The sequence below is a fragment of the Manduca sexta genome, chromosome 26 (assembly GCF_014839805.1).
Source record: "Manduca sexta isolate Smith_Timp_Sample1 chromosome 26, JHU_Msex_v1.0, whole genome shotgun sequence".
NCBI classification, from domain to species: domain Eukaryota; kingdom Metazoa; phylum Arthropoda; class Insecta; order Lepidoptera; family Sphingidae; genus Manduca; species Manduca sexta.
This window is the reverse complement of record NC_051140.1, coordinates 15,397,051-15,414,688: the sequence shown is the minus strand read 5'-3', so window position 1 is coordinate 15,414,688 and position 17,638 is coordinate 15,397,051. Positions and strand designations below refer to the sequence as shown.

Below are 17,638 nucleotides of genomic sequence, written 5' to 3'. Positions count from 1 at the left end.
ACATACAATAAAGTAAATAAAATAGGCATCAGACGTAACGTATGTTCCACGTTTACAGATTTTCAAATTATTGTTTATCACATAAACCGACCAACTATGGATTTAACTGATGGTAAGTGGTTGGAACTACTCATAAAGATTCACGGTGTCAAAAAATAAAATTGTGGTTGCGAGAGCCTGAATTACCTAATGTCAAAAGAAATTGCTGGGAATATCACTCAACGTATGAAACGTAACAATATGATATCAATTCATGTCGATTTTTTGTATTAAAAAATTGGGTACAATACTTAAGCTAATCTAAGTATGAAGTCATTCTGTTTTGTTATTTATCTATAATATTATCTTATTTTTTACACTATAACTGTATTAATACCTTATAAGGATGATATATTGTCATTTATGGAATAGAACAAACTTAAGTAGTTTTGTTTACTCGATAAGTACCGAGTTCAGAGAAAACGGAACATAACATTATAAAAAAAATCCAGAATAAAAGTTGATGAAGTTAAAATCGTATATAAAATAGAAGACTTATTAAATCTTTTACAAAGTGTGTAAAATTCGCCTGTTTATTTAAATAATTAAGACCATCAGACAATGTAATTAAAACCGACATAATCTCTAAGACACCACCATTTTGATTTCCTAAATGCATTAGTTTTTATTATACGTACATAAAATATATGCGCACCAATTAACACGACTAATTAATGGTGTCTCTAAGAAACTTGTTTGTAAACCGTTCACAGAAATAGTAAAACACCAACGGAACAAGTTTTAATCAAGACACAGACCTACCTACATAACGTGCCATCTTAGCTTGGACATTTTTTATGTTAAAATGTTGTCGGTTGTCTATGATGTTTTAAATATTTTATTATATTAAAATGTCTTTATAATATCGAGAAGACATTAAGTTTGGTCTGAAAATGTGCAAGGACGGCATCGGGTCGATACTGTTGCCCCGCACCCCCCAGGTGCGACGAGATAATCCAAGATGGCCGCCGAGATAGGACGTGACGTCACAGCGCAGCCCGCGTGCCCCCCGCGCGTACCACCGCCCGCTCTCGGCGCATCCTCGAGGCCTCTCGCCACCCTCCTTAGATCCTTTCAGAAATCCGCCGAGTACAGTCAACACATTACGAATTTCTTAAATTCTTCATAAAATAAATGTATTTACAAAACCAGTTGACGTCGGAATCCATTAATAGTAAATTCTACCAATGCTCTTAATCGGTTTTATGGTCCAAATTAACCAACCAATCACATACCATATACAAAACTAACATAAACTGGTTTCCTAAATCTTTAACAAAGCTATGCATAAATATTCTTTCTATTTATTACCGTGTTTTATCGGGCTGAATCCATTCAACTTGAACTCTATAAACTTATTCAAAATTAGCGATCAACAACATTTGCAGACGATCCAGATTTATATCAGAGTATCAGATGTACTTTGAACTCGTAAATCTTTCGTACAAAACAGATCACTATATTTCATATAAAATAGACAGAACGGTTATCAACCGTAAACACGATGAAAATTCCGCCAAAAAGACTCGGTCCAACGCAGCACGTTGATTCATCCAGTAAGACATCCTGGCCTATATACAGCTACTGTAGTGAGTCGTATTGTCTACATTTCTTCTCATTTAGCTGGATAAGGATTTAATAAAATGCAGTATTGAAGCAATCCGGATTTTATTGATCTAAAGCGCGACAGGGGGTACTGGGACCGGCTGTGGTAAGTGCTGTCCGTCCACGTGGAAGCCGCCAGGGCCGCCCTTGTACGCCGTCACGTACATCTTGCCGTCATCGCCCACGAACTGGTACCGACCCTCGATCTCCAGCACATAGCCGCCGTTGGAGCTGGGGACTAGCCGACCGCGCTCTGATACCACCGTGTCTAAAAGATAATCAATTAATTAGCTGAATCTCCTAACGCGGTATTATTCCCGGAGAACAGTGCAGTGTCAGCATTTCCAGTACTATTATAGGACGTTAAGATATCTTTTTGACATCAACTATCTCAAGATAATGACTACTTTGTTACGTAAAACAAAATTCAGATTGACTTTCCAGACTAAGGTATAAAGTGATCTTGAACTGAACTTTATCAGTGTAAGACAATTTATCGCTTGCATAAATAAACACAATCTCTTAGACTACTTAAATAGTAGTGCCATCAGATAAAGCGATAAACAAACTAGAGTCAAATATACTTACTTTCAGCAGTGATGTACCGAAGGGCGTACTGTCCGAACTCATCGTGAACCTCCTCATGCCGCAGGGCAGGCAGTTCCCGCACTCCCGAGTCGGCAGGAGCGGGAGCGCACCACGCCAGCGCTACCAGGCAGCTCAGTACTACGAACTAGAGGAACAAAATGTATGAATACAAGTTTATTGACGAAGACTTTCACACCGGGTAAACAAAATACGTAAACGACATTATATATTACATATAAAAAACTATATTATATTATGTATATTCTAGTACTTTTTCTGTCTTGTATTTAGTTATCAACTCATAAAACGTAGTAAAATATTCAGTATAATCTATATGATGATAAATTACTAGAGTGCAATACGTATATACAAACAAATCATACATTATAAGAAACTGTGGTTAAACTCTTAATCAGACATTATAAAGAATCATGATTAACGTAAAAAAATGAAATCTATGTTCTGCACTTACAGTTTTCATTGTGTTGGTTTGTTGTGTGAGACGATGCACCCAAATGATGGATTTACTATTAAACCCAGAATATTTATAATGGATTATTGCAAAATTATGTGACGAGTTTTCACATATTTACAGAACCTGATTAGTAATTAGTGATTACTAACGTGCTTCTATTCTAACTATTTAGCTATAGGTAACCTCATTAAGATATAATCGATTATGAAAAATATATTTTGCACTATTCACAATTTAAATAACAAGTTTTTGTAAGTATAATCTATGAATTTATGGTTTTGCCCATATTTTTTTTTAGGATTATCTCCATGGGATATACACATATACAGTTCAGAAAATTGCATAAGCTTTAGAATAATTTAATTAAAGTATGAAGATAAAAAGATTCTTTATTATTCTTTATTTCATTTTGTAATTTCCAATAATAAATTATAGACTTATATTTTTTACTAAGATGGTCGCACCCTTAGAACTAAAGTGACCTAACTCAAAAGTAAAGTTATATATTCCCTGATTTTGTTAAAAAATACTCTCAAACGATGCCCTATAACCCTAAGATGAAAAAAAGACTTAATTATAGAATAGAAATAGAGCTTCTCACTTTTGACGACCACCTTCTAAATTGTTTTCAAATACTTTTATTTTGTTTTATTGTATCTCACATATCATCTTTTTTCAATCAGGTCACCTTACTTCTAAGGTGTGACATATAATAATTATTTTCTTCTTTAAAATCCAAATATTCAAACAATTAGATTTGTCTGCCGACGCTGCCCAAGGGGTGGGTAGGCGCTATGTGCTCTGAGCTATGTAAGGGGTTATCACGCCAGCCGGTGCTCTATCTAAATCTGTATTATCGTAATACGCCGCCGAATAATTATTACTACATATACATATCAACTCTTTGTCTACGCCGCCATAATATGTGCTTTATAAATCTATGCGATGATAAAGATTTGTCGATACGCAATTAATAAAGTTTATTCAAATGCAGTGAGATTGCGTCGTTATATTTTTGTGGATAAGTTAAGATGTATATATGTTATTATTTTTAAAATATTTTTCAAATACGGAATAATAATATGCGTTTAATAGTTGAAACAATTTTGACCACCATTGGCCAACTTTCGACTAAGCATGAAAGTAATTAGTAGCCTAAGTCTAGCATCTAGAATTATTAAATAGTATGTTACTCAATATGAATAGAATTGTTCAACTAGGAAATATATAATACTTACTCTTAATCTATGAGTGACTCAACTAAAACGAATGGGTAAATATATATTTTTTTTACTTTTTTAACTTGTCATAAAAAAAAAATAACTGTAATCATTTAATTTAATAAAAATAAAATATTCAAAGGTAAAATAAAACTAATTCCGGTGCAGCTGCCATAAGGCAGAGGTTGTCCATATTTCAAATATGATTCTTTTACCGTTTACATTCATGAAATATTAAGTTATTAATGGTATCCTTAAACTCGGATGATATAAATGGCTTTTCCTGATTATCAAAAAATACGAAACATATTAATTACTTGCAATAAAAAACATAAATCACACAATAAACGCTTTCCTTTACTTGTAATTTTATTTAGAGGTCGGTCAGTCTAATCACTACAGTGCCGGAAAAAAATAAACCGATAACTCTTACTTACGTACGATCTCTACCATGTACTAAGGCATCAGCACTCAACAGCAATAGTCATACCACTCGCTTCCATCAGATATTTAAGACAAAAGGTGACACCTTCTAACCACTCAACGCTCTCAGACTGAAAAATCACATAAACGGTTAATCCGCCGCCAGCTATTCTGTTTCCCTCTCGTGGAACAAAGGCTGGAGGGAGTCCCGAAGAGCTGGTATGCCTTATCGTCATCATCCGAGTACGCACTTGTCATAATGGACCTGAGTTCTGTATTTAAATTCGTTTGATCGGCGAATATCCTGTAGATCGAGGACTTTCATAAAAAATATTAAGTCGATTTTTAATTTGGCCAGTTGTATTTAAATTTAAAAATAGATTTGAACTTTTTATTTTAAATTTAGAATTACAAAATAATTAGAACGTGTCATTCATATTCTAATTAAATTTTTTAATTCAATTTAAAATTACATATGCCAGTTTTATTTAACATAGATGGGTAATAAAAATTTATAAATAAATCTGAATATTTTTCAAGCCGGTAATCTAATTGCGCTAGTGTTTTACAAAACATTAACTCTTTTTACCGTTTTCTTCTTAACATTAGCGTTTATGAATCACAGCTACTATTCGTAATAACTGTTTATTGCATTTGCTGTTTTATCGAAAGTAAATTCTCTATAAACATCCATTCGAAATATCATAAACAACAGCATTAAACCGAAACGCAACCGAATCCATAAACAAGAGCTTTAGGCATCGTAAACTCACAAATCGCCAATACAAAATCAATGTTGTATCTATGAACGAGTAATGTAAAGGCATCCACACACGAGGCGGCGTCTCGCGGCGGAAATGGCGTCTAACCGGATATTGTATCGCGCCTTCATCTCCGGCGAGCTTCCGGTTCCGGCGCCCACCTCCCACTAGCCCGTGCGTCGCCTAATTACTAACAACATACATAGGTATGCGGTGTGCCAACACAACGTGTTCTCTTTGTGCCACTTTAATAGAAGATGGTTTGATATTCTTTATCCGGTCGGGAGATAGGAGTTTATTCAATCTGTTTAATAGGTTTTCGTAATAAGGAAATAAAGAACGAACGTATCTGGAATATGACGTTCGAGAAAGTATTGGTTTATTTCGATGCGCGAATAGTTTTGCTTGGACCAAATCTTTATGAAACTTTAGTTTTTATTACTAAATTCTAATACATGCCCGGTGCCCTAATAATATTAATTTGCGACTTAATTGAACCGATGTTTCGTAGTTTTGTATTGCAGCAGGTTCGAGTACTAGAAATTTTATTTCAAAATATTTTATAAAAAATGTAAACAAATCTTTTATTATTATTATAATTTTACAAGTAGCTTGTATAGTAAATATATCAAAAACGCTTTAATAGATCATGAACGCTGTATGACTTTCTGACGTCTTCTTCCGTGAAAGTTTTTCGAAGGTATGACATACCCATATTAACTGACTATGGTATACGCAAGAATTCCTCAAAGATTTCTATGCTTAGAAGCGGGAAAATAATATAACATTAATATCTTTCTTAGTTTTATATATGTGAAACTCGTTGAAGATGTTTATAAGAACTGTTAGAAGTAGAGGAAATAACCGCTGAACAGATCCAAATGCGTTATATCAAAATATCCAGCAAAATGGCGCTTGGATAGATTAGATTAACAGTTAAGCACCTTTTTTTCATTATAAAGGTATTTTGCATTGCCTCAAGGCACCTCGTTATTTTCATATACATCGATGGTTATTTATAAACTCCGTCCCATGAACGCATCTTTCATTTCATACAACATATTATCTCATTGTCCGTCAGTGTGAACAAGCCGCAACACGCCGAACAAATGTCTAATGCCATAAACCACCCTAACTGATGGTCCCCAGTCGACACAATTAATACAACGCACCTTATGTAATGTGTGTCAACAGACAATTATAGACTTAATGTGGTTTAACACCATCTGGCCTGTCTATATTGTCTATTAAGTTATTTAAGTCTACATTTAAATATAGAATGTTTATCATTTTGTTTTAAAATCTCTGATACTACTGGCTGGTTTAAAAAAATCTTATAAATCTACACTGTCCCTTATTGACGTCATATGGACAAAATATTTTAAATTAATAAAATTTTAAACTAATTAATTACAATTGATATAAACTTATATATAACCCTTTTAAATGCCTAAAATTTTGCTCATTTCGTTCTTACGTTATCAGATGCGATTATTATAAAATTATCAAATACCTCAATCGAACTTACAATAAGGTAGAAAAAACCGGCACGTTATACGACGGACGTACTTAAACATATCAGTCAATCTCCATTTGTGCCTAAAATCTCTTAACATAAGGACAAATGTCGACAGTCGTGCGTTATCTTTCCCTGCATATTCGCCACAAATCAGGAAGTGTGTGGCTTGCCGAACGCGTGCGCATCTATTGTCTTTGATCATGCGCCGATGACATCTTGTCCCCTCTATGTCAACGATTGAATTTAAAAAAGGAATTTATGACATCTCTCCTTGGTAGTATTTCGTGGGAATATTTTTTTATAATATAGTATCTTATTTGTGGTAAAGTCTTGTCTATCGATAGCTCGAAGAGACCACGTCTTCTCTTTACTAAGACAAAACTAACGTAAAATATTTCATTTGATTAGAATTATTATCAAAATTCTAATAACATAGCCCCTGATCTTCAATTATTAATAGTAGAGGCGATATCTCACGAATTGAGGATTTTCATTGGCAATGGTGCTTGCGTGACCTACTAGCATATTTGTTTATTTTTTATGCTACAAAACTCAATAGTTTACATTCAACACACACAGTGCCCTTTTTTAAATTAACACAAAATACTTCACGTCTAAAATTTATAAATATAATCTTGTTACAAAATAATAAAAAAATGTTATTTATTGCACTAAAATAGTTACTTAAATTAGTTTAAAAAATTATAAATAATATACGCCTTTTTACGTATAGTAATTTATGTGTATTCCCGAGTTATAACAGAGCAGTCTATATACAGTATGTCCCAGAATAGAGCCATTAATCTTGTAGTTACGTTGATTAATATAATTTATAAATAGACCACTAATTGCTTAATACGTCATACTTCATCCAAGTGACATGTGCTGGATTATTTTTATCCGTGTCTATATTATATCCACGTACACCAACCAGTAAGTGGCTTTTTAATTAAGCGAAGCATAACTATAATGGTATTTATTTAAATATATCATTATACCAATTTGTGCCAGTGTATTCGTTTTTGCCTGAATAGTGCCCCTGAGATTAGCTGATTTCTCCAAGACGTTTCACGTATATATGACTATATCTACAGCTGTCCCTTAAAATGCTTTCGGGTATTTTTGATATACAATTATCTAGATGTATTCTATATGAAAATAAGTACAGAGGCTTCTTAGTTCTTCGTTACAAAAAAATAATTGAATTTATATTTCATTGCAAATATTAATATTAATTTATTCTTTAACCATTTTAACAATGTGTTATAAAGGCTAATTAAATTTTTTTTATATGAAGTACTATAAAATATATTCTATAAAGGAAATTAGCTGGTTTTTAAGGAGTTTGTTTAACTTGTATACTTTAAGTGCTTACAACTTTTATCTTACATCTTGAATATATTTCTGTGTTATACGAGAAAACATGACAAAAATTCATTCATCACACTAATATAATCGTTAAAAAATACAATTAAAATTTAAAGTAACTGACAATTATAGTTTAAATACAGTTAATTTAAAAATAAAAAAACTAGTCGGCACTTAATAGTCGGGCTCCCGCCGCGTTAATTACACAATTTTTTCACCACTCACCAGCCGAGTTTAGTCATTCGAATACAATTACATCTGTTGGCCGCGTCTCGGTGTCACCCTCTAGAATACATTCAACCCTCGTGTCATAAAAGGAACAATAACATCGGCTGCCTGCAGGGACCTGCGATTGCGGACTCACAAATCTCAGCCGTTTTAATTTTTATAACACGCTGTATTGTTTGTATCCGATGACTTTGGCGGTCTTGAATTTTTATGATATTAAATCAGTATTTATACAAATATACTTATATAATTTTTTTTTTAATATAAAGGCGAATTGTTTATTTTTATAAATAACGGAGAATATAACTCTTAATTATTATACAATACATTAGCCCTAAAGTTTGTAAGCACCTATGTTCATTATTTTGTCTAACAGCAAGTATTCAATAAGACATCTTAAATATCCACACAAATATTTTGCCACGGTCTTCAAAACGTACCTAAACTGAAAGTTTTCGAAATTCATTTGATCTGCTAATCGCGCCAGTAGACAATGAGCCTTTCATAAATCAATCTAAGTTTCAAACAAAGATCATAACTCCCACGCAACGAGTCTTCTGGAAAACTTAAATTACTCTTTTTTCCGCATTACGAGTGCGAATAATCTTCTTGACGGCCTGGGAAATTGATGGCTGCGAAAAAACCGGGCAACTCAAAATCCGCCAAAGTTTTCACGTCAGTCGAGTTTCACTTAAAGAAGTTTCTACATCCATTTAGAACTTGTTCCTATACGACAAGCTGACAAATTTTAATGAACCCAAGAGGGTTGCTAATGTCTGCGAGTCGCGTAATGGGAAAACTTTGACGCCTCCGCCCCGAGCGACTACGATCAACAAACGCCTACCGTTTTTACTTTACACGTTTAATTTCTATTGTTTTCGCGACATATTTACCAAACTCGCGAAGATTTCGAGTTCGCTAACTCGCATTACACGCGTGTTTCATTGGTTTATTGTTGTTTCCCAGGCGTTTATAATTTGTAACTGTATATTCCTGTGCGCGCGACAATAAAAAGCGCAATAGTAGTGACGTGTGCCATTCAACTCTTTATGAATTCCGGTTGGTATAAATGACATTATAAATTTGAACATTCAGTGACCAAGCGAAATGTATTGGGGGCCACATGATTGTGATTTAAACGGCTAACCCCCGCTAAAGGGCGGTCCGCGCGTCATCCATCATACGCTTTACATATGTTTGAATAAAGCTCGTGGGAAAAGGATTTCCTCTCAGAAGTCAAAGCGGAATTCGACTGCTGTAGGGTAACCAAACAACTCACAATTGGGACGTACATGAAGCATCTAAATATCGGATTTCAATTCTGATGCGTTGTTTTTTATGTTACCAAATAATTTTTACGCCAACACGTGTTTAATTTTATCATAATTTTAAGTTTATGCTATGGCATGCACTCGACCTAAAAACAAATATACCTTATAAATTGTAAACTTATCCTCTCCGAACAAGGGACTGAATTTCAAACACGTTAACATACCCTTCGTATATCAACTCAACGACTAGTTTCTACATTTTAAAACCACAAACAACATCGTTCTCTACAAAATTATCCTTCCACACCACACAGAATGGTGAACATACAATACAAATAGCGGATTAGGGCAGTTTGGCAAACAAGGCGTTGCCGGCGCCCTGCCGCCCTTACAGCTAATGCTGCATTAATGTATATTAGTATTGGCTCATTGTTCTCTAGCGCACACGCCATCTATTTAGATTTGTTGACGACATAAGCCTGCAACGCTCACACGAGAGACGAAAATGAGCAACACAAGTACTGAACTAAGCTATTTGTTGTGCAATAGTGAAGTCGTATTCTGGATTAAGCGCTTAAGGCTCGCTTATTTGTTCGGTAGAGTAACCGTGAGCAAAAAGAACGAATGGTAGAAATAAAATTTAAAAATGGAATTCTTATACTTAGTACTGACATTTTTGTTTAAATTTCACTTTTATTCGTGAAGGTAGAACAATAAATCTTTTAACTTATTTAAGTTCTTAAAAACATGGCGGCGTACAATTGTTTGATGGAAGATACTAATCATAATTCTTCAAACTTCATCACTTTGCGTGATATAAATAATTAATCAATTAATATCTTGCTCAAAATACCGAGTCACTAGATTTTCCGATAACATTCACTTCGTTCTTATTTACAGACAAACATACTTAGATTTTAATGTAGTACCAGTATTTAATACATAATTTATACTTTTATAGATAGTGGTAATAAATCATTAATTTTCTTTGGCAAATCAATTAGTATCTTTAAGTGCCGTAAAGGTTAAATCAAAATAATTTAATTACCGTCTATGTGACATTGGTACAAATGAAGCAGCGTCACACCGTGACACGTGACACTTGAAGATTACAATCTGCAACTCTATGCATAACAGTACTCTATCAAACCAAACTATCGAAACGCCAAAACCAAAGATGCGAAACCTTACACTACTCTAAAACCTAAATAAAAGACATTCCAAATTCAAAGTTTTAAAAATTCGTGCATGAATCCAAACTTTTAGACACGTCTTTCGGATTTATATAAATGTAGATCAATGTTCCTTTCGATAATTTTCAGCGAAGGAAAGCGTGCCTTATCTATGGTCGCTGCCACGGCTGCCACGTGTCGTCTCACCCCATAACCTTGAACGTGTGTGAAAGTTTAACTCAATTTACTCAGTGATACATAAACATTTAAGAAGTTTAACTTTCTGAATGACAAAAAATTAACTAGACTGGGGCTGGAGGTCTTAAATGAAATACAACACGCAGAGTCAAGATTAAACTGTTAGGTAAGTTTGACTCTACATTTTACGAATACGCTGATTTTAATGATTATAATAACTTTATTAACATTGTTTGAACACTATTAATTTATTATAAAATCTGATTTATACATTTTGCAGTTAGCTATAATTATAATAAAAAATACATATCGGGTTTTTACTAGTTTCTACCCTATATAAGAGCTTATAGTATCAGTTAACGAATTTCAGCATACAACGCATCCAAACGCATGTCAGCCCACAAAGCGATCTCATTACCGGCGTTTCACTTTACACTTCCTGCTCATTCGTGTGCAATCTGTAGTGTGCAAATCCGTTAATCTTATTTGGTGGGTAGTTGTCGCGCACGTGGCGCCACGTGGCGCGAAATCGAACTAATCTCCTCGCCGTACGCGTCGGCGGCCGGGGCGCGTGCGCTATGCCGATAACGCCAAGGAACGCCATTCATTCCCGCTCTTTTGTCGCGAACAATCGCTTATTTATTTATGATATTTGCTACTAGTCAACCTGCCACCCTCGTGACTTAATGCGTACTTAACTTGGCTAAAGCTATACGTTCACCGAGTCTTTAAATAGGGAAGGGGACGTGATTCAAGCGTAATATACAATGTTTATTTAAAAGTATCGTTTTAAGCAAAAATGTATCTCATCGGCAATGATACTTTGGATACTTAGACTTACAAAAACCATTGCATACAAATTGATAACCGTCTATGAAACAACTTGGCTTGATCCCATACTTTTTTAATGCACTTAATTTAATAGTGTAAAAAATGTGTCAATAATATTTAGTTACCTACTATATCATTTAGGTATTGAGATTGAAGACAAAAGCAAAATTATAACTGTTTACATAACTGCCTAAAATATTAATCATAATAAACACTAAACTGTCAACGATTACGCATGATATATTAGAATTGATCACCCAAATTACCATACTGACTCTGGCTGGTTCAGGCGATGATATGTAGACAAACCCTTTACCAACAATCATGTCGTAAAAGACCGACTGTGCGCCATATTGTTAGGTAGGCTTCGGTTTGTTATAAATAACAATTTTTAACAGTGTAAAACGAGCGAAATTGACCTACGTCTTTAGGTAAGTACTGGGTAGGTACCTAATAGGTACTATTTTTCTATTTTGCAGAGCTTTCGGTACTAATCCACACGTGTGACAGTCTTCTATGACACATATAATAATATTATGATAAACATACGTGCTTGGAACGAATTAATAAAAAAAACATACATAATCCTTTAAATATTTGTTAACTAAACAATAACCTAATACAAACCACTTAGTACATACAATAGTTAGATATACTTACCTTCAATTATGAGTTTTTCTTTTATTGAAGTAATATTACCCAATTTTATCATCGGAATAACTAATGGGTTGATGCCTCCATAATATATTTAACCAACATATTATTCCTTTGTGCGTGAACGTTTAAATAGAATAACATTTTTAACTTGGACAATCAAGAGGATCACTATTATATTGTAGTACGAAAAGTCTACAACATAGATAGTCCATTTTATGATCTTTCGACTCAGCTCTCATAGTAGGTACCTATATCAACTTCGACGCATGAAAAATCATCTGGGCCATCGCGAGCTCTGAAGTACACAAAAGATCGAAACTGAGCCAATATGTTATTATCATCATCTTAATTAATGAGATTTTGTAAATGTTTTCTTTCTACACAAGATCTTAAATCAACTAGAAAGGACCCGCCATATTGCTGCGAATAAAAAATCTGCCATTTTCAATGTAACTACCAATGACGTTTTACAAATAGACGCGTCATAGACTAACAAAATTGCACATAAAAACAGCGCGATATTTACTATAGTCCCAGCTCTAGCAGCTCCCATTGATACGGCCCGAGTGTGCCCGAGTGGCCCCGAGCGTCGACCGCCCCGTCGCCATGACAGTCGAATAAAATGCATTTATTAGTTAAAAAATAAGTTAAATAGTATATACTTATTACTAAAGTATGAAATGAAACGTTTTTTTCATTCACAGTTGGAGTATAACCTGTACATCGTTTAAAACACAGGAAGACATTTTATTTATAAACTAGCTTTTTTCCGCGGCTCCGCCCGCGTTATAAAGTTTTTCGGGCTAAAGTTTTCCGTTATAAAAGTCACGCTATATATTTTCCCGGGAACCTATGTTCTTCCCAGGGTCTCAAATTGTCTCCATACCAAATTCATCTTTATACGTTGGTTAGTTTTTAAGTTTAACACGTTCAAGCAGACAGGTGCAGCGGGAGACTTTGTTTTATAATATATTTTTGTAGAACTTTTTAGGAGGAACAATCCCATCATACATTATTGTTGCATAACTTTAACTGTTTAGGCAGCGTACGCAACGAAAGCTCTCAAAACCAATAAATTTTCCCCGTTTTTGCAACATGTTTCATTACTGCTTCGTTCCTATTGATCATAGCGTGATGATATATAGCCTATAGCACTCCACAAACAAAGACCTATTCAACACAAAAAGGATTTTTCAGTTCGAACCGGTAGTTCCTGAGATTAGCCATTACTGCTCCGCTCCTTTGTGGTATACCGTGATGTTATATAGCCTATAGCACTCCACGTACAAAGGGCTATCCAACACAAACATATATTTTCAGTTTGTACCGGTAGTTCCTGAGATTACCGCGTTCAAACAAACAAACTCTTCAGCTTTATATAATACTAGCTTTTGCCCGCGGCTCCGCCCGCGTTATAAAGTTTTTCAGACTAAAGTTTTCCGTTATAAAAGTAGTAGTTTCCCGGGAGCCTATGTTCTTCCCGGGGTCTCAAACTGTCTCCATACTAAATTTCATCTTAATACGTTGGGTAGTTTTTGAGTTTAACACGTTCAGGCAGACAGATGCAGCGGGGAACTTTGTTTTATAATATATTTTTTAGAACTTTTTAAGTGAAACAATCCCGTCATACATCATTGTTGCATAACTTTAACCGTTTACACAGCGCAGGCAACGGAAGCGCTCGAAACTCATAATTTTCCCCGTTTAAGCAACATGTTTCATTACTGCTCCGCTCCTATTGGTCATAGCGTGATGATATATAACTTTGAGCACTCCACAACAAAGGACTATTCAACACAAAAATATTTTTTCAGTTCGAATCGGTAGTTCCTGAGATTAGCCATTATTGCTCCGCTCCTACTGAATATAGCGTGATGATATATAGCCTATAGCACTCCACGAACAAAGGGCTATCCAACGCAAAAAGAATTTTTCAGTTTGGACCGGTAGTTCCTGAGATTAGCCATTACTGCTCCGCTCCTATTGGGTATAGCGTGGTGATATATAACCTATAGCACTCCACGAACAAAGAGCTATCCAACGCAAAAAGAATTTTTCAGTTTGGACCGGTAGTTCCTGAGATTAGCCATTACTGCCCCGCTCCTATTGGGTATAGCGTGATGATATATAGCCTATAGCACTCCACGAACAAAGGGCTATCCAACGCAAAAAGAATTTTTCAGTTTGGACCGGTAGTTCCTGACATTAGCCATTACTGCCCCGCTCCTATTGGGTATAGCGTGATGATATATAGCCTATAGCACTCCACGAACAAAGGGCTATCCAACGTAAAAAGAATTTTTCGGTTTGGACCGGTAGTTCCTGAGATTAGCGCGTTCAAACAAACAAACAAACTCTTCAGCTTTATATAATAGTATAGATATAATATATAATAATATAATATATAATATAATAGTATAATAGTATAGATATACAAAAAGTTAGTAAGCCAACTAGCCGCGACATTGGTTGGAGTTTGACTAAGTAATTGTCGGGCAATTACCTTGCTTTCGTCTTGCCAATATTGAGCTCGGACAATGTATCTAAACTACTAACTACTACGTAAAGAGTGCAACACACATTCTACACTCAATCATAAAAAAACCCTATAAACACTTGTCTGTTTTACTTACATTACAACAGTTTTATAAATTTGTACATGACAATTTGCTTTTGTATTTAGACAGAAAAGAAAGACCATTTATTACAAGGCGCGTCTTTTAAATATTGTCTAAACACAAGACAGATCCAGCAAATGATTATTGTTTATATCTTTGGTGCTTAAAAGACTGATAGACACATAGTACAAATTATTTTATCAAGATGGCAATACCAATCCAGATGCGTCATGTTTCAATGACTTGTGGGTGACGCATTCAATCCATTCACTCAATTGCGAATAAACAAATTGTTTTTGCGAAAAATAATATTGATTTAGCTACATATTGGTAGCATAAGTGAACATAATAATATTATTTAATAAAATCATTTCAAAAGTACACAGCAATGGTGGAAGAAGATGAATACGGGTGTGTAAATAGAACACAACTTAAAATCAAGGATAATTCTGGAATCAAAAAGAAAAAGAAGAAGAAAGCCAACAAGGAAACAGAAAAACGAATTGAAAATGAGGTAAAACAACAAATTAAACAACAAAGCAATCCGGACAATCGCACCAAGGCTGAAATAGCGTTCCAAAAGATGCAAGAGAAAATGGTAAGAAAATGAAAAGATAGTGGCTTATATCTGCTCCCTGCACTAAACAAAATTAACATTACCAAGTGCCAAAATCCACATTTGGTATAATTTTTGCGGAAAATCCCATTCTCACATACATCTCCTTAAAGATCAAGTGTTGATGCTATCACAATTATTCAAAATGGATCATCATGGATTGCCAAGATCAGTGTCCATTGATTTGGTTCTCTATTTGTTTTATTAAAAATAAAGGAGACGGGCGAAATTGGGCTAGACTGTACACTTATGAAACATTTATCAATATTCCTCTTCTATTTTTATATCAGCCATTAAAAAATATTAGATTGTATTACAATGGGAAAATAAAATATTTTTTGTTATGAATAAGTAACTGACTTCCGGTATCGCGAATATCAGGCTGTCTATTATTAATGTATATTATGATTGTTATTTGCTTTCTGTACTTCTGCGCAAGTGAATGTTTTTGGTTTGATATTTTTATTTTAACGACTACGGCTTTTTGAGAATATTTTGACGATTGCTGCTTTAATGAACTACCCACGCTTATTCAACAACGGACTTTTATTTCTTGCTTGCTCGACTGATTTTGCTTGTTCTACCAGATTTCGGAAAGTATTGATGAACCATCAACACCCTTGTGTTAATTGTAGCATTGTACATGGCGTTGTAACACTACAGGAATTCGTCCAATTGAAAACGAAATAGTTCTTTCAATAATATAAAAACAGTATTAACTCATGCCCGTTTCCATGAAGGAGTAGATAAAAAAAGATATGCAACCTACACTTAGATTCATCTTGCGATAAGTACTTAAGTACCTTTATATCGGTCCTCGTCGATCCCATGCGATAATTTCAATTCTCGTTATTATCTAAGCCAGCTGCTCATTAGTCAACACGGCAATCAATGGACAATGATTAGGTGCTGTGAACATCTTATGCCATCGGGTAAATACGAAGTTATTCACAGAAAAGTGTTTTTTTACGCTATATTCTATAGCGATTATTTCTTTACTCCCATTGTAGAGACAGTTTTTTTTTCTAATTTAGAAATGGTTCTATTATTCCTATAAATTAAAGCATAAATTATCTCTGTAACACCAAGCCCAAGGTTCTATGAAGTTTCGCCCGTCTCCTTTGTCTATAAGTCATAAAACAAATACTTAATAAACATTGCTTGTTTCAGCAAAAACAAAGAATCCAACAGAAAGCAGAAATGACACACAAGCAAAGAGTGGAGAAATTCAACCAACATCTGGACAGTCTCACTGAACACTTTGATATTCCTAAAGTATCTTGGACAAAATAAATATTGGTTGTATTGTATTGTAAATAAAAACTTGTATGTGAAGAGTGTGATTTATTCTGTTATATATAATGCCTACCCACAGCACATTTGTTTTATACATAGATGAATACTTTATAGAATGTCACTCTTAATGTGCATTTTTTTTAAAATGAAGAGTGCATAATGAGTTAATCTAAGATATGGTCTACCTGTGTGCTAAATGCCATTCAAAACTGTTTGGCAGTTTCAGCATTTAGTTCTGCCAAACATCCAAATACTTATATTCAAACTTACCCATTGTTATAGTACTACTTTAAAAATAAGTAGCTGATATCTTAGGCTGATATATAAACTTGTTAATTTAGTTTACATTGTATGTGTGCCAGCACTATGAGGGTTCACTACTACTTCACAGTAGGTTAACTCCAATTATACTGCAGCATATCCTAAGTCAGGGATGACAAATCTTTAAAGGTTAACAAGCCATTATTTATAAAAGTAAAATATGGCTTGTAACATGCAATCCAGGACCAATTTCCTTTATCCGAATGCCCCTATTTAGTAACTTTTTTATGGCCCAATGATTTGCTTTTTTCATCGGGGCTTGGCAAAATAGCTTCACTGCACCTGATGTTAAATGAAGTGAAACCCAAAGAATGATGTATATACAATGTTTAGCATATAATTCGCGTGCCCGAAATTTGTAAAAAAAATAAATATCTCAATAATTCCTACATGCAAAAGCCAATAGCTATTTAAACTGACTACAGAGCATTA

General features: G+C 34.3%; 2 protein-coding genes across 2 annotated transcripts; one reads left to right on the top strand and one right to left on the bottom strand.

Moving 5' to 3' along the window:
- Positions 1-1,691: 1,691 nt before the first annotated feature.
- On the bottom strand, positions 1,692-2,734 carry LOC119190806 (cuticle protein CP14.6-like). Its single transcript, XM_037443741.1, has 3 exons — positions 2,705-2,734; positions 2,233-2,377; positions 1,692-1,912 (listed from the first exon to the last, which is right to left on the bottom strand). Exons 1-3 carry the CDS (start codon positions 2,711-2,713, stop codon positions 1,716-1,718), a joined length of 351 nt encoding a protein of 116 aa, XP_037299638.1. The 5' UTR covers positions 2,714-2,734; the 3' UTR covers positions 1,692-1,715.
- A 12,472-nt stretch (positions 2,735-15,206) lies between these two features.
- LOC115452410 (protein FAM32A-like) lies at positions 15,207-16,924 on the top strand. Its single transcript, XM_030180926.2, has 2 exons — positions 15,207-15,571; positions 16,760-16,924. The coding sequence occupies exons 1-2, from the start codon at positions 15,362-15,364 to the stop codon at positions 16,880-16,882; spliced, it is 333 nt and encodes a 110-aa protein (XP_030036786.1). The 5' UTR covers positions 15,207-15,361; the 3' UTR covers positions 16,883-16,924.
- The last annotated feature ends 714 nt before the right edge of the window (positions 16,925-17,638 follow it).